A 22,745-nucleotide genomic window follows, 5' to 3' on the forward strand; every position below is an offset into this window, starting at 1 on the left:
GAAAAATGTGTTTGAATTTTCCAAAGTGGTATTCTTAGGATATATTATCTCTGCAGAGGGTTTTTCCATGGATCCAGCCAAGGTACGAGTTGTCGTAGAATGGAATTTACCCACAAATCTTAAGGACATCCAAAGGTTCTTATTGGTTTGCCAACTATTATAGAAAATTTATTCATACCGTCTCAATGTTGGTGACTCCCATTACTGCTTTAACAGAGAATGGAGCTGATACTACTATATGTTTCAGCACCAGCTCTCCATCATCCAGATGCTGAGGAACCTTTTATCATTACAGTTGGCACATCAGTTGTTGGGGTTGGTGTTATCCTGTCTCGGGTATCTCTGTACATGCGCTTTCGTTTCCAATAAGTTTTCACTGCCAACTGTGATGTGTGCAATCATGAATTACGTGCAGTCAAATGAGTATTTAAGAAAATAAAAATTGTCAATATATTGAGTTAGCAAAAAGGTTGGGCCCCAGACATGCCCACTGCCATCATTATCTACCATCCTGGTGCAAAAAAATATTAAGGCATAAGCTTTATCCAGGAGTGTTTATCTCAAGATATTGTATAGTGGTCTATAGAACACATTGTAAGGAAATGCCATATCCAAAAATATTGTGAATGGTGGATTTTCTGTTTCTCTTAACATGTTTCTACAGTTGTTTTGATTAATAGACCTATCTATTGGCTGGTACCTTATCTCCTTTCACTCTCCTAACACTGCTTAGTATAATAGATCCCTCAGTGTTGCATAAAATTAATTGTCGGCACTACTGCAAGGCATAATATGAATGAGGGCAGTACTTTTTGTCATAATATGAACTGAGGGAACTACTGTGGTTGGTCACACCCCCCTCTTTAGCAACAGGATTTGAAAGATGTCTCGGCCGCACTAATAGTTGGAACTGGGACCACCCAATAACAGATGCCTAGTTTCGCCTATGTCTGTAGTATATGCCTTGTTCTGCCCTAAGGGACTCTTTCATGGCACTGTAAATCAAATTGTATTGTCCAACTGCTGTCTTCTTTCTGTATTCCTGATAATGTATTACAATTTTATACAATGATTGTAACATCTGACTGTTTTGTAATTTGTATAAGGCGTTCATGCATATAATGCTTCAATAAAATCAATTTAAAGAAAATTACCTAGTGCTTAAAGGCATATTTATAATTAATTACCATCTGGCCTGAAAATGAATATATCTTATCACTACAGAAATATAATTTTGGCAGTATCATCCTGCCGTCATTGGGACAGGGGCTCTGATAAAGACCCTTCATGGAGATAAGTAAGAAGTAAAGGGATAGTGTAAGCTACGACTTTACTAAAGGGCCTGGCCATGCATGTGCTCTGCAGAAAAGTTGCATTGGAGATCGGAAGATCCTACTCTAGCCAGGCTACTCCATTAAGATAAGACGGTTGATCAAGTGCATGCGTTTCATGGCAAATTGTATTTAAAAGACATTCATTTATTCTGTAGCTGACTTCAGGATATGAGATGAAGAATTATCAGAGCAAAAAAATATAAAGAATTCAGCTGAAAATATAATATTATTGTATTACATAGATACAGACAGATTATCTTTTTTAAGATGAACTTAACCTTATTATTGGCTGAAATTATATCCTTAATATAGTGTATTGTACTTATTGAACCAATGTGCTTAACTCAGTTGAGCTCACTCCATGATCACTTATTGTACAGGCTGTCTTTACTTTGAAGATTTTCATTAGCTTTGCGTTATTTGAGATTAGTAGTTCAAACAAAAAATATTTTCTAGTTGGGGCTTCTAATAACTGACAAATGCCTTTAATTTGCTGAAATCCATCATCATTGTGTTTGTTAGACAATCCCCTATGCCAATCAATTTTAGGACATTAAAATCCACTGTTATAACCAATATCATCCGTTTTAGCAAATTTATTGAAGCAGGTCAAATCAGGACTAGTCTTCTGATCATTTTTCCTTTGCCTCCTTTTCTGTGATCTAGTTGTGTATCTTCATCTCCACCTTCATGTATACTTTTCCAGAGCAGAGCTTGTGTTTGAGGGTCTCTCTCATTTTGGTGGTGGACCTCTATGTTGCTAGTCTAGTTGTTAATTGAGATCCCAAAAAAGTTTGCTACTCGCAAACTTATAACAACTAACAAGATGAGGTGAAATTATGTAAGAGAAATATAATCATGACAGTGCCAAAACTACACAGGGGGGAATTCAATTAGCAGCGGTAATTTACTGCAGGTGAAAAGGGTGGTAGCCTCTGGCTTTAACGCCCAGGACTATTCAAGTAGAGCCCCTTTTTCTCGCTCAGGAAAATTACAGTGTTAACACGCTGTGGCAGTGTCACCAGAAGTGGCGTTGGTGAGTAGCAAATTCTGTGTGGGGTTGGAGAGATCCTCCCACACAGGGTATTAATACTGAGTTGTGATACACCTGTGGGTGCCTTGTGGAGAGAGCTCAGGTGTGGGATGATGAGGAGGCAGACAAGTCAGGCTGCTGTTGGAAACAGTCTATGTGGGACTGTGGCAGCCATAGAGCCCAGTGAAGCTAAGCGAGCCATTGGGGGCCAGGAGGCCTGTGTCTGGACCTTGCAGGAGGCAAGGGGGGACCATAAACCTCTCAGACTGTGTAAACATTGAAGCAGCTGGGCTGCAGGCTGAGGAAGCCAGGGCCTACTGTATACCTGGAGGATACAGGGAAGGCCACAAAGACTGATGGTGTTTGTATAGCTGTGCAAGCCAAGCCAGGCTGGAGCCGGCAATAGACCTGCAGAGAAGCAGGCAGAGACTTTATTGGCAGACTAGTTGTACCTTGATAGAGAGGGTTCAAGAAGTGCGCTTGTGCTCTAAGAGAGGGCTAGGTTGTTTGTTATTTTCTATTTTTGTTTCCTGATTACCATGATGAAGTAAAGCACCATTTTCTTTATTTTACTGGAATGCCATGTGTGAACTCTAATTCTGCACCTAATCACTGCACTACTAACCCAATCTACCGAGCTAATTACCCCAAGTTATCACAACGCGTTAACCCATAGAATCCAGGATAAGTTCCTGGATCTATGGTTTAACATGGTCGCAGCACCCGCAAACAGGCTATTTAATGCGGATTTCTTTTCAAGCCTTCAGGGTCAGAAAAAAAATCCTCGTTAACTACAACCTACGGGCTGCCTTAGGCTCTAATTGAATAGCTCCACTGCTTCAATTAGCCCATGGTAAATTACCGCGGATAACTGAATGTCCCCCTGAGTCAGCACCTGAAATGCAGCCATTACTTCCAGGAGTTATGCCACTGGCAGTAATGTTATTTGTAAGCAGTTGACTGAAAAATAAGAGCGAATTTGTTGAAATGGCTCCTTAAAAGTGCATGAGCAGAGGTGTCCTAGTTTGTGGAGAGTATCCAACCTTGATGACCATCAACGAAGCTAATTAAAAAAATAAATAAATAAATACTGTTCTAAATAATTCACATCTTGTGATACTTAACATAGTTCTTTTTGTGACTAAAACAAGCTCCTGATGTTTTGGAAATGGTTCAATGTGAAGGATTGAATTAGAAATCATCTTGGTGACAAAGAGCAGCTGTTTCTATTGCTATTGACACTGGCTTTTACATTAAAGAAAACAAACTTTAGCCATGCAATTCCTCCCATCCCCTATATATACATCTGAAGCAATTCAAGATTCCATAAGTTAAGCGCTGGCAATGAACTCATAAATATTTACCATTGGCAATATTCATAGAAATGTATGAATTTACCCACTTACTTCTGTTTTCACTAGAAAATTAAATTAACCATTGAAGGACATGTGCTAGTCACCATCGATACTACAACATTAAGGGGGTCAATTCAATTAGGCACAACTAAGACGTGTATCCACTAGACGATAAATTGGCCGATTTGAATGATAGCGATATCGTTATCATTCATCGTCCAGTGGATATGCCGTCAACAACCAGCTATGCGCGCTCTGCTTGTCGTTGACGGCATCTATCATCGCCGGAACTTGCAGAGCAGTCTGACAGTATCGTCAGGTTCTGCAGGTACGGGGATGAGGGAGGGTGATGTCACTGAACAACATATCATTCAGTGTGGGTGCTCAATGTCATTTATGACATTGAGCACATCACTGCCGGGGAAACACTTATGGAGCATATCGTCTAGTGGATACCCGCCTTAAGTTGTGTACGTCAGTTAGTGTGGCTATATGCCACACTTACAGTACTGCCGGACTTGTGGATTTTTCTTTGCAGCCCCATATGGCTGCATACGAAAATCCACAAGTTTGGGGCAAGATCTGGCCGCGAGGGGGGTTAGTTTAGCTGTGTTTCTAAGCCGTTGCAATTGCATCTTGCCCCTTTTGCTCCTAATTGTATTGATCCCTAATACTGAAATATACATGCATTATTTATTAGTATATGTAATCACATAATCATGGAGAGATCATGGAGTCCAGAGAAGAGCCATGCTTTTATGCATTTGTCATTTTTCCATAAAGCAGTGATTGACTCCTTTCCACTTAATACTTTCAGCTCTTCATGTTTCCCCACAATTCACAAAAACAAACAAACCGTCTTCTAGGAACTACATTGACTTTCTCCTCTAGATACATGATAAGGTCAGCGGAATAGCAGGGGAGTTGGTTCCCACTGAAAGTGCTTCCTGCTGATTGCAGTCTGGACTGGCAATCCCAGGGGAAGAAACCACCTCCCCCTGGAAATGCCAGTCTGGCGTGTGTTTAGCTGAAACCACTTCCAATGGGAAGCCACGGCAATTGTACTCAATAGTAGTGGTGGATTTTACTGGGGGAGCTTCAGCTCTGCAACTCCTAGCTTAAACCTGTCTCTGCAAACCTAGGATGTGCCATGTAAATTCCTATGGAAGCAACTATTATTGATATAGTTTGAGTTTGTTTCTTTAAACACCACCAAAGTGTGATACCCCAAAACAGGACATCATTTCATCATTTATATTTATGTTTTAATATAAACTACTTTCTTGAAGGAACAGGGGAGTTGCATACCAGACTAACCCGTCCCCCCACACATATACAGACACCTGATGCAGCTGTGGGGGAGGAGCCTCAAGACTCAGTGCCATGAGAGACAGAGGAAATGGAGGGAACTATCTAAGGCTTAAGCAAAGCCCTGAGAGGTGACAGCCAGAGAGCCCTGAACTGACAGAGGATGGAGATTCCCAGGAGTGGGAGCAGGACCTGACAGATTTAGGAGGATCAGGTCTGTGATGATAATACTGCCCTGCACCCCTCACAGAGAGTAACAGAGATTCAGGATGCCACTTGTGACAGAGGATACATATGCAGCCATGGCAATTACCACAGACATCATCTGAGAGAAGTTGTTTAATCTTAATAAAATAAGTACTTCTGTGACAGCACTGAGGACAGACAGTAATGGCTGACAGGCTATGTACTCATACAGGCAGCATATACAGCTCTATCCAGTAACTACAGTAATACCCTCACCTGACAGCACTGAAGACAGACAGTAATGGCTGACAGGCTATGTACTCATACAGGCAGCATATACAGCTCTAACCAGTAACTCCAGGAATACCCTCATCTGACATCACTGAGGACAGACAGTAATGGCTGACAGGCTATGTACTCATACAGGCAGCATATACAGCTCTAACAGTAACTCCAGGAATACCCTCATCTGATGACTACAGTCACCTAATACAGGATTACTACCTACTGTAATGAGCTTACTGGATGCTACTATTCAATCAACTCCATAGTAATGAATAAGTGCACCATGGTAGCATGGCCATGCGCATAGAGAGACTCATAGAGGGGTATTCAATATGAAAGGTTAACTTCCCTGGCGAAGTTAACGTTTCATATCGGAGTTTTTTTCTGCGTAAAGGTTTGGTGCGCGCTCCCGCTTATCCCCGTATTCAAAATAAAATTAACGAAAACGGGAAACTCCGAAGTTGGATTTGCGTAAAGTTACGAATTTTTCCTAAAAATAATTGTAAGACCCCCTAAAGTTGTAAAAATATGGGGGATCACTATGGGTACCCCCGTTTTAGCCTTTAATTGTAAGTCGGGGTTTTAAATAGCCGCAGCAGGTGTTTTTTTCCGACATTGAAGAAGTGATGCAGAAGAGCACTTAGGTTATTTTTTTCGTTTTTTTTAAGTGGTCCCATCAAATTTGGGGTACATGAAAATGGGTACTAGCATATTTTTAAGTCCCTAAAGTAAGTTTTTAAAAATTCTGCATTTGTGCACCTGCCGCTATAATTCTATTCTAGAAAACATCTGCCGCATACTTGCAGAATAGCCCTGAACCTATTTCCCTATTGTTAAACAATTTTTTCCCATTTTTTTTTTCACCCCAATTTTTAAATTAATTTTTTGGGGTGTCCCTATTTTTTTTTTAAACTTTTTTTGATACAGTTTTGTTTTAAATGTCAGTCCCAGGGGTGCAGGCTATTTTTTTTAAGCCTGCACCCCTAAACCCCAATTCTGCACTTTTTTTCGACACCTATTCAATGGTGAAAACTTATCCCCGTTTTTTAGCAAAGACTTTTCAAAACTGCGATAAGTCTTTGAAATTGAATACGGTGTAAGACTAAAACCAGTTATATTAATGCAAAAAAGTTAAAAAGTGCGATATTAACACAAAAAACGATGTTATCGCACCCATATTCAATACCCCTAATAATGGGTAATTAGAATGTGTGAGAAGGTAAATGAAAATTGTTGCTTCATGTAAATTGCAATGTCCTATACCCCTATTTAGGGCCGTGTAGTGTGAGCCATTAGGAGAGGCTCTTGGTGATAGTAAGAATGAGAATACATATAGAAGTATTTACTGCTTAACTTGGTGATATTAAATTATATTTACTGTAATTTTGTGTGCATAGTTTGGTATAATCTGGAATTTGTGTTTTAATGTTTAACAAACCTATTACATTGATGCTGGATCAGCTGTATTTAAAGCAAACAGGTTTTATTACTTGGGAAGCGATCCAGTCAAATAAAACAGAATTTTCCTTTATTAACCTGTGTGATTCTTGGGTCTGGGGTCAGGTTACCTTCACCTCTCTGCCAAGGAAGAAAGAACCTATTACGTTTGAAGGAACCTACCCGAAATACTGGATAACGAAGGTGGGTGTCACAAAAGAGTTTAGGAAATAACAACACAAATCTTCTTGCTGAATGCTGTGTTATATCACCCACAACCACGACAACCAACACAATCTTAGGGCCTGGGAGAGACAGGGTGTGGTCAAGTTCTAGGTGCCATGGCCACACCTTTTCAGAGAAATAAAACAATGACAAATAATGTGTGGCAGTGCACGCTGTGTAGGGGGCATTTCTCTTCCTCCACACCTCGCCGGGCCTTCAGACAATGCCGAGCCTGGGTAATTGGTAAATCTACCCTCCCTCTCTCTGCCCCTGCCTCCAAATTATGGCATTCAAATTACAACCCTGGAACCGCACATGTCAACTATATAATAATTTTACAACAACAATTATAATGATTAGATTCAATGATTGTTATAGGACCTCTTAATATCTGTAATTTGATAAATAAAAAATAAAGTAAGTTTAAGTTTAGTCAGGGTTGATGTAACGTGATACTTGACTTTTATGCTTCAAAAATGTTATTCAGATATCTTCCTTTCATTTTTTTGGAAACCTTTCCCTTGTAAAGCATGTTGTGACATGCAGTACTATGGGCTGAGGTTATTCGGACATGCAAGTCTATGTTAGAAAGCTTATACACAAGCTCTAACACTAGGGGATGCTGTAGCAGAGAAGATCTGGGTCTTACTTGTTCTATATGATCTCTTTTTATGATCTCTTTTATGCACTAACAATCACATTACTGGTAGTTGCTTATCCTCAATCATCACAATGCTCCCCCAGTGACAGCAGCAATGTCAATGAAATAATATCCCCTATGTTTCTAATTAGCAATTAGCTGTCCAGTAGGACGCCAGATCAGTATTTACGTGTGAGACATTAAATCCAGTTTTAAGAGATCAACATAGGATTTATGTCACTGGGCTAAGCTAAGTGTGGGATAGTCACTGATATAAATTATATGTCTATAGCAGGGAAATGGTTGATATTGCAATTCCCACTTCAGGCTATAATCTTTGCTGTAATCAGGCCAGGGCAAAGTCTTGGCTAAAAGTGTCAGCCAGGGCAAATCATTAAAACAAGACAAAGAGAAACCCAAATTTTGTTGAGCTGGCCTTGGTTCTTTTATTTTTTTTACATTATGCACTGACTGCATGTAGCACCACTTCTCTTATACTGGGACAACATTATAATTATTTTATAATGGGACAACATTATATTCACATTAATGTGATTTAATCTAGAAACACTTTTTACAGTTTTGTACTAAACCCCTAATTAAACCACACCATTATTTATCTAAATTGTGCAACGCAATAGGCTCAACAATGTAATTAGTAATTTAGTATAGCCCTTTTTTTCTTAGGATTACACCTATGGCTGTAATATAGAGAATAGCTCATTACAGTACCTATTACACTGGATACTCTTGATACATCTTGTGATTGCGAATAGCGGTTACGATTTGGGTTCTTGCGTTTGCTTGTTGCAGATCTTGCTGTCCTCAGGTGAACCTCACTTGCTTTAAAAAAAGCAACCATGAACGGCTGTTTGTCATATGGACCATCTCTGCCAACCAAACCTGCAGCTCTTGTGTTTACATTCTGACCTGGATCCAAATGAGAGAAATCTGTATTTGTTACTTAACTGAAATAAGTATCTATAAATATACACATTAATATACAAATATAAGATATATAAAAGAATAATCTATTTATGCAGACATATTACTGTGCTGAAAAATAAGTGACACATACTGTAAAGGCAAAAGGATTAAATAAAAATACGAGTAGAATAATACAACAAAAACATGAGAGTATGCACAAAATATACCAAATTAAATTCAGTAATGATATGGATATATATAAATGCTGAGTGTACATAACTGCAAATTTTTCAATAGTATATTACTACTCTCTCATTTTATGTAGTTTATTTTCCCTCTTCATGAGCAACACAAGGATTAGTGTATGTGCATAGAGTGGGTGATGGAGCAATGCTTAAGTTTATGGGGGACATGACTGAGATAGCCAAATAAGCTCTTTTGTACAATATGATATACAATGCCGACCGCCGGGTTCCCGACTGCTTAATCCCGGCAAGGTACACATGACAGGCGTCGAAATCCCGACGCCTGTCATTAGACCTAAGCCGGGAGCGGACAGCCGCGCAGGGGGGAGAGGGTTAGGTTAGGGGCTCCCGGGGGGACTAGGGTCAATGTTGCCCAGAGTAAATAAAATAATGGCACCCCTTGAAAACTGTTGTTTAAAATTCTGCACTACGGGTCTCAGTAATATCCTGACACGGGCATCTCTCAGTACTTCTACAAGTTTGCTCTGCATCTGAACCAGCAGCAACACCCAGCTCTCCAGCTAGCCCTGGATGGACAACTCTTATCAACCTTCTTGTAATCTCCAATCACTTTGCATTGGAAGCCCGGAAGATCTTGCTACCCCTATCTGCCACATCTCTGCTCCAGCAGTGTTTCTACTATTTTTTTAAATCATGTAGATTTTTATTAGAAAATTTTCTACATATTATAAACAAAACAAAAAACAGATAAACAAGTAAATAAGTGTTGCCAATAAAAAAGGAAAGTACAGTGGTACAATTAAATACCAAAATATACAATCAAAGAAGAATCAGCAGTAAACCGAACCTGAGATCACAAATATGACATGTAAACAGCTCGCGCATGGGAGTAAAATAAAATAATCGAACAATAAGGAAGCAAACAAAACAAAGAACGGGGCAAAAACAAAAAAGGGAAAGAAAAAGGAGAATAGAAGAGGCTAGATTACACGGAAGGATCCCCAATTGGTCTACGAAGGCCCAAGAAAGAAAGAGCCCATCTATCCCATAATTTGTGAAATTTAGAAAGGGCTTTACGACTAGTATAGACATACCTTTCATGATCAATGGTATCATTAACAAGTGCCCTCCGTTTGTGTATATCAGGAGGATCTGGAGCACACCAAGAACGGGCAATAATTACTTTTGCTAAAGTGGATAAGCCTAAAACATAACAATAAATATTTTAATTAAATAATTCCTCAATATCCAATGCGAATAAACAAAGTTTTGCCTCTAAGGGAGGTAATGAGAGGAAAGTAAACTGTATATCAGACCATACCAAGGTCCAAAAATCATTAACTCTAGGGCAATCCCATAACAAATGCCAAAAATCACAACCAAGAGCATGACATTTGGGGCAATTAGTTGGAGCATTAATATCAATACGTGCAATAGAAACAGGGGACCGGTAAGACCTGTGCAAAATAAAATAATGGATTTGTTGGAAACGAATACAAGAGGAAGTATATCTTATAAAGCCCAACAACTGAGACCATTGTTCATCCTGAAGAGAACCCAAATCTAGTTCCCATTTATTCCTAAGGGGGAGAAGGGCATCTGGCAAATTACGAGAGGTAAGATCACTATAAAGACAGGAGACTGTCTTACGAACAGGTACTTTGATAAGTGCAAGTTTAAGAAGAGAAGGTGATAATAAAACAGGGTCAGATCCAAACTGGGAGTGCAGGGCATGACGAAGTTGAAGGTATCTATAAAATGCCGTACGGGGAAGGCCAAACTCCATGCACAAATAATCAAAGGAGTGAAGCACCCCATTATGAAACAAATGGCCAAGGGATTTGATACCATATGAAATCCAGAAGGACTCCGATCCCAACACTCCCAGCTCAGAAAAACCAGCATTATACCACAGGGGGATCTCTGGATCCACACCCTCATCCCCAAATAATCCCTGAGCAAAATGCCAAACCAATCGAACCTGTCGACGTAAGGGGGGAGATCTACCTGGCAATTTTACAGATAACAAAATTTGTAGAGGAGCTGAAGGGGAGCCTGTTTGCACACTAAGAAATCCCGCCAAAGCGGTATCAGTACCAGCAGATAACCAGGGCACCAATTGTGACAGCTGTGAAGCCATATAATAAATACGTAAATTAGAAAGGGCCAGTCCACCTGAAGATTTAGATCTACAAAGTGTACGGAGAGCAATCTGTGGTCTCTTATCCCCCCACACAAAAGAAGATAAAATAGCATCAATGTGAGAAAAAACTTTTTTGGGAATATATACAGGGGAATGCTGTAAAACATACAAGTATTTAGGTTGAATGGACATCTTAAATAAGTTAATACGACCTGTCACTGTAAGCGGAAGTTTCTTCCACACATGAATCTTTTGTTTAAAAGCTGAGGTAATGGGCATCACATTTAATTCTACAAAGTCAGCAGGGATAGGTGAAATGGAGATACCCAAATACCGAAAGGAGAGAGTCCATTGTAAAGGGCAGGAGAGAGAGGGGGATAGAGGCAGGGAGCCATTCAAAGGAAAAATATTAGATTTGGACCAATTAATCAGCAACCCCGAAAAAAAAACAAAATCCTTAATAACGTCCATCAAACGATCCAAAGCTGGGCCCGCGTCTGCCAGAAACAGGAGCATATCGTCCGCATAAAGGGCTATTTTTTCAATTGCATGGCCCACTCGCACGCCGGGAATATCGGAATCTGGGCGAATGAGACACGCCAGGGGCTCGATAGCCAGTGCAAACAATGCAGGGGATAAAGGGCACCCCTGGCGTGTTCCACGCCCAAGTTGAAAAGAAGAGGAGACACAACCATTCACCGACACTCTGGCTGCCAGGGAAGAGTACAAAAGACGGACCCAGCCAATAAAACGAGGACCAAAACCAAATTTAGACAAGACCTCCCATAAATACTCCCATTCCACAGAATCGAAGGCCTTGCCTGCATCTAAGGAGACCACCACCGTTTCAGAGGTATCCCCATGGGACATTTGCATATGGTAAAATAATCGCCTAATATTTTGAGTAGTAGATTTACGAGGCATGAAGCCGGTCTGGTCAGGATGTATAATAGAAGTAATAACAGAATTAAGACGAATAGCCAGCAGTTTAGCCAATATTTTAATGTCAGTGGTAAGAGGGAAAATAGGTCTATAAGAGTCTGGATAGAGGGGGTCCTTCCCAGGTTTTGGGCGCACTACAACCAAGGCCTCCGACATGGATGGTGGGAGACAACCAGCATTCAAAAAAGCATCAAAAGTCTCAATGAGACGCGGAATAAAGACGTTTTTAAATTTCTGATACACCTCTATCGGGACACCATCAACTCCGGGAGCTTTACAGTGTGGAAAGGAGGAGATAGCAACCTCCAATTCCTCCTCTGTAAAAGGAGCATCTAATAAATTCACTACCTCAATCTCAAGACGGGGCAGACAAACTGCCTCTAAATAAGCACAAAGCTGTGAGGGAGAATATGATACCCTAGTAGCATAAAGAGAGGAGTAATATTGCAAAAATACATCTGTTATAGAAGGAGCGGAGGTATGCAACATTCCAGAAGAATCAAGGATACCAGAGCCCGTTCTGGAAGCACCATCCTCTTTTGCCAAAAAGGCTAAATAACTCCCCCCAACATCCGCCTGTGAATATTGCTTATGACGCGAAAACAACAGTTTGCGCTTGGATTTATCAAACAGGTGATCCGACCACTCCCGCTGGGTACGGAGCATAGTCTCCCTGTCTGAAATCACTCTGGACAAGAGGTACCGGGCCTCAGCATCCCTATAAGCAGTTTCCAGAATAGTTTCCCACTGCCTATGATATAGTTTAATGTTAGCAATACGCTTAATAAAGGTGCCCCTTAAAAAAGTCTTAAAGGAATCCCAAAGGAGAGAAACCTCAGTACCTGCATTATCTTCAAAATAGGACACCCAAGCAGCCTCCAACTCAGAGCCAGCATCCATTAGGTCCAGCCAGAATGGGTTAAGCTTCCAAAAACGGGCACCCTCTGAAAGGGAGGAACCAACAGTAATACAAAAAGGAGAGTGGTCGGAGACACCCCTCGACAAATAATCAACTGCAGAAACTCTGGGAACCAAAATAGGTGAGAGAAAAACCATATCAATACGGGAAAAAGTACAATAAGTAGAGGACTGACAGGAGAAAGCAGAGATAACGGACACGCCAGACATCCAACCAGCCCAATTCAGCAATCAATTTAGAAAAGGGAGACGGGGAAGGAGGTAGGGAAGAAATGGACTCTCGCCAACGGTCCAGGGATGGATCCATTACGTTGTTAAAATCACCCAAGCAAGTAACAGGGGTAGAGGGAGAAAGTGCAATAAAGGCAGCAGCCTTACCCAAAACATCATTAGAATATGGTGGGGGGATATAGACCGCAAGTATATGCACAAACAGAGAATTAACAAATGCTCTCAGGAAAACATATCTACCCATGGGATCAATTTGGACTGTAAATGAAGACTAAATCAAGACTAAAATGAAGACGCTTGTGAATCAAAACAGAAACGCCTAGAGAATTATGAGAGAAAGTGGAATGGTACATCCATCCCACCCAGGGCTTTTTCAAAGCCATTATACGGCTACCAAAGAGATGAGTCTCCTGAAGACAAACAATATCTACATTTAATTTTTTAACCTGTGACAGAACTAGGGCTCTTTTAACCTTATCACTAAGGCCCCGAATATTCCAGGTGAGCAAACGAATGCCCCCAGAATTATCCCCAGCAGCCATAATAATAATAAATCACATAAGAGAGCAAAAAGGATTAAAAGAAAACAGACAGAAAGACAATAAAGACACCCCCATGTGCAAGCAATATACAGGTCGGCTCATATACCATCATATCAGAATAGCAAAAAAAACTGCAACACATATAAAAATAATTCAAATAAAAACAACATAAGAAAAATAACAAACTAACCCACATCCAAAACCCACCCTGCATACCCTGCCAAACTTAAGGTATACCTAATCCCGAAAAAAAAAAAAAAATATTCCCTAGTCTAAATTAACAAACATAGACTAAATAAGCAAACAGTAACTTACGTATCTAGGGTTGGTAGACAAAGCTATTGCTAGAAAGGCCCTCCAAATAGTTATAGAGGAGCGGTAGCCCCTCAGAACAAACTAAACTGTCCACTAAACTGTCCCAACTTCCCCCATTACCAGAGAATAAATGAGAAAATCACGACAAAACAGCAGATGGACCACAATATACAATAAAATACATTAAATGATCAAACAAAATAGGGGAAGCACTTAAAACAGGGGAAACCAGTAACGGACTCACGAAACCCCCAGATCGGCATCAGGAAACAGCAAGGAGTCCAAGCCAAAAAAGTCAACGTGGAGGCCGCGGACGTCCAGCCAGCCAGGCCTTAGCATCTGCAGGTGTATTGAAAAAATTAGTGGTTCCATCAGCCACCACACGCAGACGAGAAGGAAAAAGCATGGAATATTGGAGTTGGAGCTCCCGTAGCTTGCGTTTAACAGGCATAAACTGAGAACGGCTTTTTTGTACTTCAACAGCAAAATCAGGAAACACTGAAATAGAGTGATTATCCAACTTGAGAGGACCATGGAGACGGACCAGCTGCAAGACTGCGTCACGGTCTTTGTAATGAAGCATGCGGGCAATAAATGTCCTCGGTGGGGCTCCCGGAGGTGGCGGCCAAGCAGGCATGCGGTGGGCCCGTTCAACGGAAAGCTGCGATGAGAAGGCATCTTTACCAAAGAGTTTCACCAACCACTCCTCCAGGAACTTCTCAGGAGCAGAACCTTCAGCTCGCTCCGGCAGGCCTACAAAGCGCAGGTTGTTTCTTCGGATCCGTCCCTCCAAATCGGATAGCTTGGAACGGCAGGCAGCCGCTTCAGTGGAGAGGGCCGCAATCTGCCCAGGTATTGGCGCCGTAAGATCCTCCACAGCAGAGATACGATGTTCAGCCTCCCCAACTCGTTCCCTTATTTTCTGAATATCATGACGGATCAGGGAGATATCAATCTGTAATTCACCTATCTTGTCAGTGACCCTCTTGTCTGACGCCGCAATAGCGTGTAAGATATGTGAAAGATTAGAGTCACTTGCAGAATCAGACGAAGTAGTAGGAGGAGGAGGTGGCGGAATGACAGGAGGAGGTTCAACCGGTGGCATAGGGGTACGGGCAAAGCGCTCCAATTTAGCGGCAGCCCCAAAGGAATGGCCAGTTTTCCCCATTATATAGCAAAGGGATCACCAGAGGATACTTGAAAGTAGAATTTTAATGCAGACAGAAACTCCAGGAATTGTAGAATAATCAAACTGCAGCCCAGCAATAAATCAGGAGATACAGACCACACAGCAGGAATGCAGGAGGGTGAACTACAGGTCCCAGCCAGTCACCCACAGAAATTAATTAAGATCCAGCAAGTCTACACCACTAGAAAGTAGACACCTCTGCAGGTGGATCAGGCAGCAAGAGAGAATAAAAGGCACAGGTTGTTCAGGAAGTCACTGACCCTTAAACTGGCAGCAGCACTGCTGTGTGTCCAAATCCAAAATGGCCGCCGTCAACAGGAGACACCAGGAGCCAGCACCACAGCCTGCAGGAGGGAGAAGCAATCCGGTCACCAGTCCACCCAGCAGGAGAGGAGAACCGTGTCCCCAGAGGATCAGAGAGCCAGGAGGAGAAACTGCAGTTAGCAGCCGCCGGGGAGAGACAGCGGGAGCCGCGACCGCCCACGTGACCAGCCGAGGAGGAACACACTGCCAGTCAGCAGCCCCAGCGTGCATCCACAAGCCAGCGCCGGGGAGTAGAGGAGAAACACTCCAGCAACGATCCAGGGGCAGCAGCAGACACTCACCCACAAGGCAGGTAAGTGAAAAGCCCAGGGCACCGCTCCTGCAGGATTAATGAAGGATAGATAGTAGGAGAGCACGCAGGTATGCTCCTACTACATGCCGCTCCAAGCCACTCCCCCGTGTTTCTACTATTTTTAACTATCACTCACTTAGCTATCTAATTATTTCACGGTTGTTCCCATTGTACTGTCTGCTTCAAACATTTTACATTGAATTATTTGTGTATCATTGTAATTTTCCCTGTACAACGCTATGGACACTTGTTGGCACCATATAAATAAAAGTGGTCATTTTAATAATAATAATCACTGCTTGCAGCGAGTATCAAAGTCGCTGCGAGTAGCAGTGGTGTATACTAAATCACCAAGGCAATGCAACATTGCTCCGGTGCAAAGAAAGCTGACCCGAAGATCAGCTGTCCCCGCGTTCCCTATCACCTGTACTTCTGTAGCAGTGAAAATTAGCACTGCCTAGTCTAACTTGCCAGTGTTAGTGCACATGCATGAACTTGGGTTCACACATGCGCACAAAGAACCTAGCGCCCGGCGTAAGTAGCCAAACAGACGCGAAGGGATCAGATCGGATCCCTCTTTGCAACCCTTGACCTCCTTCCAATTGGAAGGAGTAGGGGTCCGGGAATCAGCGCCATCTGAAAATAGTGAAGGTTCCTGTTCTCAAGCCCCAAAAATGGATAATTTTCGAAGCTTGATTAATTTTGTGATATCTCCTGCTTTACCTTTATAATGTTAATTTTCACCTACTTTTGTAGAAAATAATGGATAATTAATAGATCCCTAAGCCTAAAAGTTCCTCAGACCAAGTCTGAAATTTTTTTTACATTTTTTTTCAGTTTTTCTGATGTCTCAAGTTTTGCGTTCTTGGAGTTTATCTAGTGCACTTCCTAGGTGTCCATAGTCCACCCTGAAAGGGGAGGTTACTGTCAGGATGCAGCCTGGGATCGGCCGCTACTCATGTCCTTGGGCTTAGGTGTTCAGTCGCTAGGAGTGGAGGTGAGTGTTGGCTGAGTATTCTCCCCGGGGTCTGCTAGGGGACCCGTATGATAAAACCACTAGGGAATTGGGGGCATTCACTGTAAAGCCACCATAGAATTAGGGGTCTGCAGTGTAAAGTCACCAGAGAATTGCTTCCTACATTGTATTGCCACTTGTGTATGGTATAGCCACCAGTGAATTGGGGTCTGCACTATAAAGCCCCCAGAAAATTGGGTGTGTGCACTGTATAGCCACTAGAAAATTGGTGTCTGAATGGTAACACCACTAGAGTGCTGGAGTCTACACTGTAAAGTTACAAGATAATTGGTGGTCTGCAGTATAAAGTCCCCAGATCCAATTGGGTCCTACACTATATAGCCAGTACAGAATTGGGGGTCTGCACTATAAAGTCACCAGAAAGTGGGGATCTGCATTGTATAGGCACCAGAGAACTGAGGTCCAAACAGTAAAGAGTTTAAAGACACTTTGATTAGTTCACCAACTCTCATGTCCTTCACATGCCAATATAGACCTCTTACATATTTGTGATACCCCAGAGTAATAAGGGTAATAACATACTTGCCAACTTTTGAAAATTTGTTTCAGGGAGATTATATTTGTTAGTAGAATGCGCTACGCGGTGCGCCATTGAGGGGATGTGTCATGCTCCGCCCCACATGCGTATCTATCACCGCCTATGGGCATATATATTTCCACTCAGGGGTGTGTCCTGTATTGGAGGGTAAAAACTGTAGTACTAAGAGCAGCTGGGCAGGGTAGAGGGGTATGGAGGGGCAGTAGAATGCTGGTAGCTGATCATAGTAGTATTGTGGTGTAATAGTTTAAAATGGGCACCAGCAAGGTGATAATTATAGTGCCAGCAATGACTCTTGCAGGGTGAGGTGATCCCTGGCATTGGTGGGGAGGGGGGCATAGGAGGTGCAGGAGGGAGCTGGCAGCTGACCTCAATATAGTAGGATGTAATAGGTGTAACATGACACAAGCAGGATAATAATCATAGCTGCCCGCATTGCCCCCTGCTGGCTGAGGTGACCCTGGCATGGGGGGGGTATATAGGATGCTGCCTCTCAGTGTTATTGCGGGTGTGACATGGGCACCAAAACGGTAATAATTACAGTTGCCATCAATGCCTGCTGCTTTGCAGGGTGAGGTGGCCCCTAGCATTGGGGGGGGAAGGGAGGCAGTCACACACATATACACAAATAGTCACACACTTCCACACACACATACTGTCACACACACTTATACACAGTGTCCCCCCTCCCTATTAGAACCTTACACTGTCTGCAGTGCTCCTCGAGTCCTCTCCCTCATGCTGCTTGTATCCTGCTGCACACAGTGCCACGCAGCCCCGCCCCCTGCAGAGCAGCCCCGCCCCCTCCTGCTCGGACTTCTTTTCACTTAAAAATTTTTGATAGCTTCTAAATTGAATAATCAAGACTGGGGGGGCCTGATAGAGGGCCCTGGAGCACTAAGATCCTCTGCTCTGCCCCCCCCCCCCACACTCAATCCGGATCTGTTATAGCTGCTGCAGTACTGCTCTCGGAGAGTCTCCCGTCCTGCTCCCCATCCCTCCCCCGCCCGGTTTTTCTCTCTGCAGCAGCGCAGTTCCCATCACAGGTAACACCCCCCCTGAGCACTACTACTATTACCTACTTGTTAAGGCAGGGGGAGGAGATGGAGCCGCTGCTGTCCCAGATGTTGCAGGAGAGAACTGACCGAGTGACAGTCACACAGGTGGCTCGCTCTGCTTGCTGGATGAGGCGGCCAACGTTACCGACAACCCTGCGATGCGTGGCCAGGCAGGAATACTGCTAGCGCGAAGGGGAAATAGTCATGTCCTGCCCGTCACATCCGGACCTGCCCATGCGCAGAATGGGTTTCACACAGCGCTGTTGGGAATGCGGGGGATTCATTAGTTTTGTAGGGCAGCGGGAGGCTTGTCAGAATAACGGGAGCCTCCCGGTTGGCAAGTATGGGTAATAATTGCGTGATTACATATCAGAGTTACCTTGGTGGGGGTCTTCTTTCAGTAATGGCTCTTCACTAATGCCACACCCCAGCAGAGGGGCAAGATTTCCCCAGACACAGAAAGATGCAGCACATTTTAGATGTAATCTAACAAGAATATTTATTCCACAACCTGGTGCAATAATAGGAACGGTCTCACCTAGTGCTGAGTATCACTAGTGAATCGTCTCTCTGTCTGTACTTGGGTAATGTCAGGTATGATAACAACTGCTGGCTCCCTGCAGTAAGTGTGACTCTAGATGCAGGGTTGCTTGCAGTCCGATCACGTCAGGTTCAGCATGTACGGGGATGATGGATGTCACTACACTGAACGACAGAACATTCAGTGTAGGCACATCACAGACATAGAAACAATGGGCCGTATTCAATTTGAGGCGAAAAGTCTGTTTCGCTTGTTTGGCTTTTACCCCGCATTCAATTTGGAAGACTTTCCGCCTAGGCGGAAAGTCAATGCAATGTAATAGGCGAAAAAGTATCGCCTATGAATAGCAGGCGGAAAAAAGTGCAGAATTGGGGTTTAGGGGTGCAACGTTGCGGGAACCCCCGTGCAGCCTTCAGACAGTCCCCCAAAGGTAAACTGTGTAAAAAAAAATTAAAGAAAACACTTAAGGACACCCCAAACAATCACTTTGAATTTGGGGGCAAAAAAAAAAATGGGGGGACAAAGTTAAAAACTAGCGAACTTGACTCTGAGGGGGTCCCCAAGTATGCCTCAGGTGTTTTTTACATTGCAGCTGCTTGCGGCAGGTGGGTTTTTCACGATTTTTTCAACTCACTTTAACAACTTTAAAATATGCTGAACCCCATTTTCAAGTACCCCAAATTTGCTAGGCATAATTATTTTTCCCTAAAAAAACTTTTAAATGCTCTTCTGCATCACCTTATTCAAAGACGCATTTATGCACCAGCCGTGACTTTTAGAAACCCCGACTTCCTTCACGAGATAAAAATGTGGGTACCCTTTGTCATCCCCTATGTCTACACATCTTTAGGAGGGGTCCCTGGATTATTTCCCAAAAATTCCCGTTGCATTGTGCGCATGCGTATGCATCACAGTGCGCATGTGCATACCATAGTGAAAGTTCACAATGCATTCACTCACTGCGCATAGACAGCCCAGCAGAGTGAGTGACAGGAGAAGCCGTTTGTAGGTGGTAACGGGCTGGCCATTAAAAAATGGGGGAGTGGAGGTGCAAATGCAGGTGTGCCTGAGCATCTCAATGGCGTTTTAGAGGTGTGCACAATTATAAGGCAGCATCATAGTACACGTCACCTGGATTGTTTTTACACTGAAGTGCTCGCAGTGCTTGCGGAAGGGTATGGTCAACCTCAAGCGCTGTGATAGCATCCAATGTACCGATGGTTGCATACACTTCCTGGACATGACGTGCACAAGAGGGTGTCTTAAAACAGGTTGGGTGGGGTCTACATACACTATGTGATTGTTCTCTAAGAGATACTGTGCGTGATAATGCATACGCAATTTGCATACACATCGTGAATCAGTCCGATAGTTCAAAGTTTCTAATATGAATAGTGGGCCTGATTCAGACCCGGTCACAAGCGCTGAGCGCTCACAACCGGGTCGATGGTGGCCCAGAGTGCATGCACACGACGGAGCCGGCTCCGTCGTGCGCATGCGCAAGACCCGGATAGCGACGGGCAATCCGTCGCTCCGGGTCTCGCACCAAAGGGGGCGTGCTGTCGATGTTGAGTGACAGCACGCCCCCTTTGGTGGGTGGGCCGAGGCAGTGGCTGCCCAGACGGAGGCGATCCCATGAGAACGCCTACCGTTTGGGGCCGGCCCCACTGACATCACAAGTGATGTCAGTGGAGAGATTCCGGCTCTGTTAGAGCCGAAATCTCTCTGGGGCTTGCGGCAACGAGACCCTACCACAAGGGTCTCGTCGCAAGCTCTATGGTCGCCATGGTCTTGACCATCGTGACCATCATCATGACCGCTCGCTATAGCTGTGGGTGGTCACCCACAGCTATGCGAGCGGCCAGGAGGCCGTTCTTAAAAAAAAAAAAAAAAGACCGGCCCTGACTCTGTCAGAGCGTCCGGCTCTGAATCAGGGCCAGTGATCATACTTTTAAGTGCAACTGTTTACTCCATATTTATTGAAGACGAGTATGTATTTGAAGTTTTAAGAAAGTGATCTTAGAACATGGCTGACATCAAGTTTTAAGGATCCTATTTATTAAAAGGAAAAATATGTTCGCAATGGTGGCTTGTTACCTCTTTGACCTATACCTGAAATGGATTACCACGGCCTTTGCATGGGAAAGCCTATGTAACAAGTACTGCCATGATAGCCATAGTGATCCCCCGGGTCTGGACATCTTTAGGAGGGTCCTACAATTTTTTCCAGAAAAATCCAGTTTTTTTTCGCCGATCACAAATTTCGCCTGTCCCCGATTTCGCCTACTTTCAAATTGAATACAGGGATATAGCGGGCACACGTGCGAAAAGTTTTCGCTTCCAAACTGGCGATGTAGGCGAAAATGGGATTTGGCCAGCAGAGGCGAAAACGCAGCTTCAAATTGAATACAGGCCAATGTCGTAATCGTGCTGTTGTTTCTATGTCTGTTAATGGATAGGTACATTTACTCGCAGTGGCTGCATGTAATCCCACTGCCAAGTCCTGGAGCTGTCTTTCTCCCTCTCACCTCTATGTCCAGCTGCCTCACCTGTAACCGTCACTAACTGTCCTCTCTGTAACTGTCACTTCAGGCTGTGCATGTGCCCTAGATAAGCCGGGTGAATTGTGGGGCAGTAGATCAATATGACTAAGCGGCCTAAGCAGCACTGGCAAACCAACAAATTGATACCTTAAAGTTGTGGGATACCACATATTCATAACAGAAACTGTTCCTTATATGTCCTTGCAGGTAAAAAGTGTCACAAGTATACGTAAAAAAGTGTTTAGCAAAGAATGCAAAAGATTAACTATACTGGATAATCAATAAACTGGACTTGCTGTGACCGCTTATAGTGCCTGATTCAGACCCGCTCGCTAAGATGCATACTCTCGCTGCTGCCGATGGTATGCATTGTGCGCATGCGTATGCATCGCAATGCGCATGTGCATACCATAGTGAAAGTTCACAATGCATTCGCTCGCTGCGCATAGACAGCCCAGCAGAGTGAGTGACAGGAGAAGCCGTTTGTAGGTGGTAACAGGGGCTGGCCATTAAAAATTGGGGAGTGGAGGTGCAAACGCAGGCGTGCCTGAGCATCTCAATGGCATTTTAGAGGTGTGCACAATTATAAGACAGCATCATAGTACACGTCACCTGGCTTGTTTTTACACTGAAGTGCTCGCAGTGCTTGCGGCAGGTTATGGTCAACCTCAAGCGCTGCAATAGCATCCGATGTACCGATGGTTGCATACTCTTCCTGGATATGACGTGCACAAGAGGGTGTCTTAAAACAGGTTGGGTGGGGTCTGCATTCACTGTGATTGTTCTCTAAGAGATACTGTGCGTGCTAATGCATACGCAATTTGCATACACATCGTGCGAGCAATCGCATCTAGCGAGCGGCTCTGAATCAGGCCCATAGTTCAAAGTTTCTAATATGAATAGTGATCATACTTTTAAGTGCTACTGTTTACTCCATATTTATTGATGACGAATATGTATTTGAAGTTTTAAGAAAGTGATCTTAGAACATGACTGACATCAAGTTTTAAGGATCCTATTTATTAAAAGGAAAAATATGTTCGCAATGGTGGCTTGTTGCCTCTTCGACCTGTACCTGAAATGGATTACCACGGCCTTTGCATGGGAAAGCCTATGTAACAAGTACTGCCATCATAGCCATTTCGTTCAGAACAGAGCAAAAAATCCCTTATTCTAAGAATACATTTTTTTAATCCA

At 43.2% G+C, this 22,745-nt stretch overlaps 1 protein-coding gene across 1 annotated transcript in view; it reads right to left on the reverse strand.

The window, feature by feature from the left end:
- BMP6 (bone morphogenetic protein 6) overlaps positions 1-22,745 on the reverse strand; it is a 438,277-nt gene that overhangs the window by 53,006 nt on the left and 362,526 nt on the right. Inside the window, exon 4 of the mRNA XM_088471775.1 lies at positions 8,536-8,733. Coding sequence (XP_088327901.1) covers positions 8,536-8,733 — 198 coding nt within the window. The remainder of the gene's footprint in view (positions 1-8,535; positions 8,734-22,745) is intronic.

Source organism: Taudactylus pleione, unplaced genomic scaffold (assembly GCF_031769625.1).
Source record: "Taudactylus pleione unplaced genomic scaffold, aTauple2 ptg000116l, whole genome shotgun sequence".
Classification (NCBI taxonomy): Eukaryota; Metazoa; Chordata; class Amphibia; order Anura; family Myobatrachidae; genus Taudactylus; species Taudactylus pleione.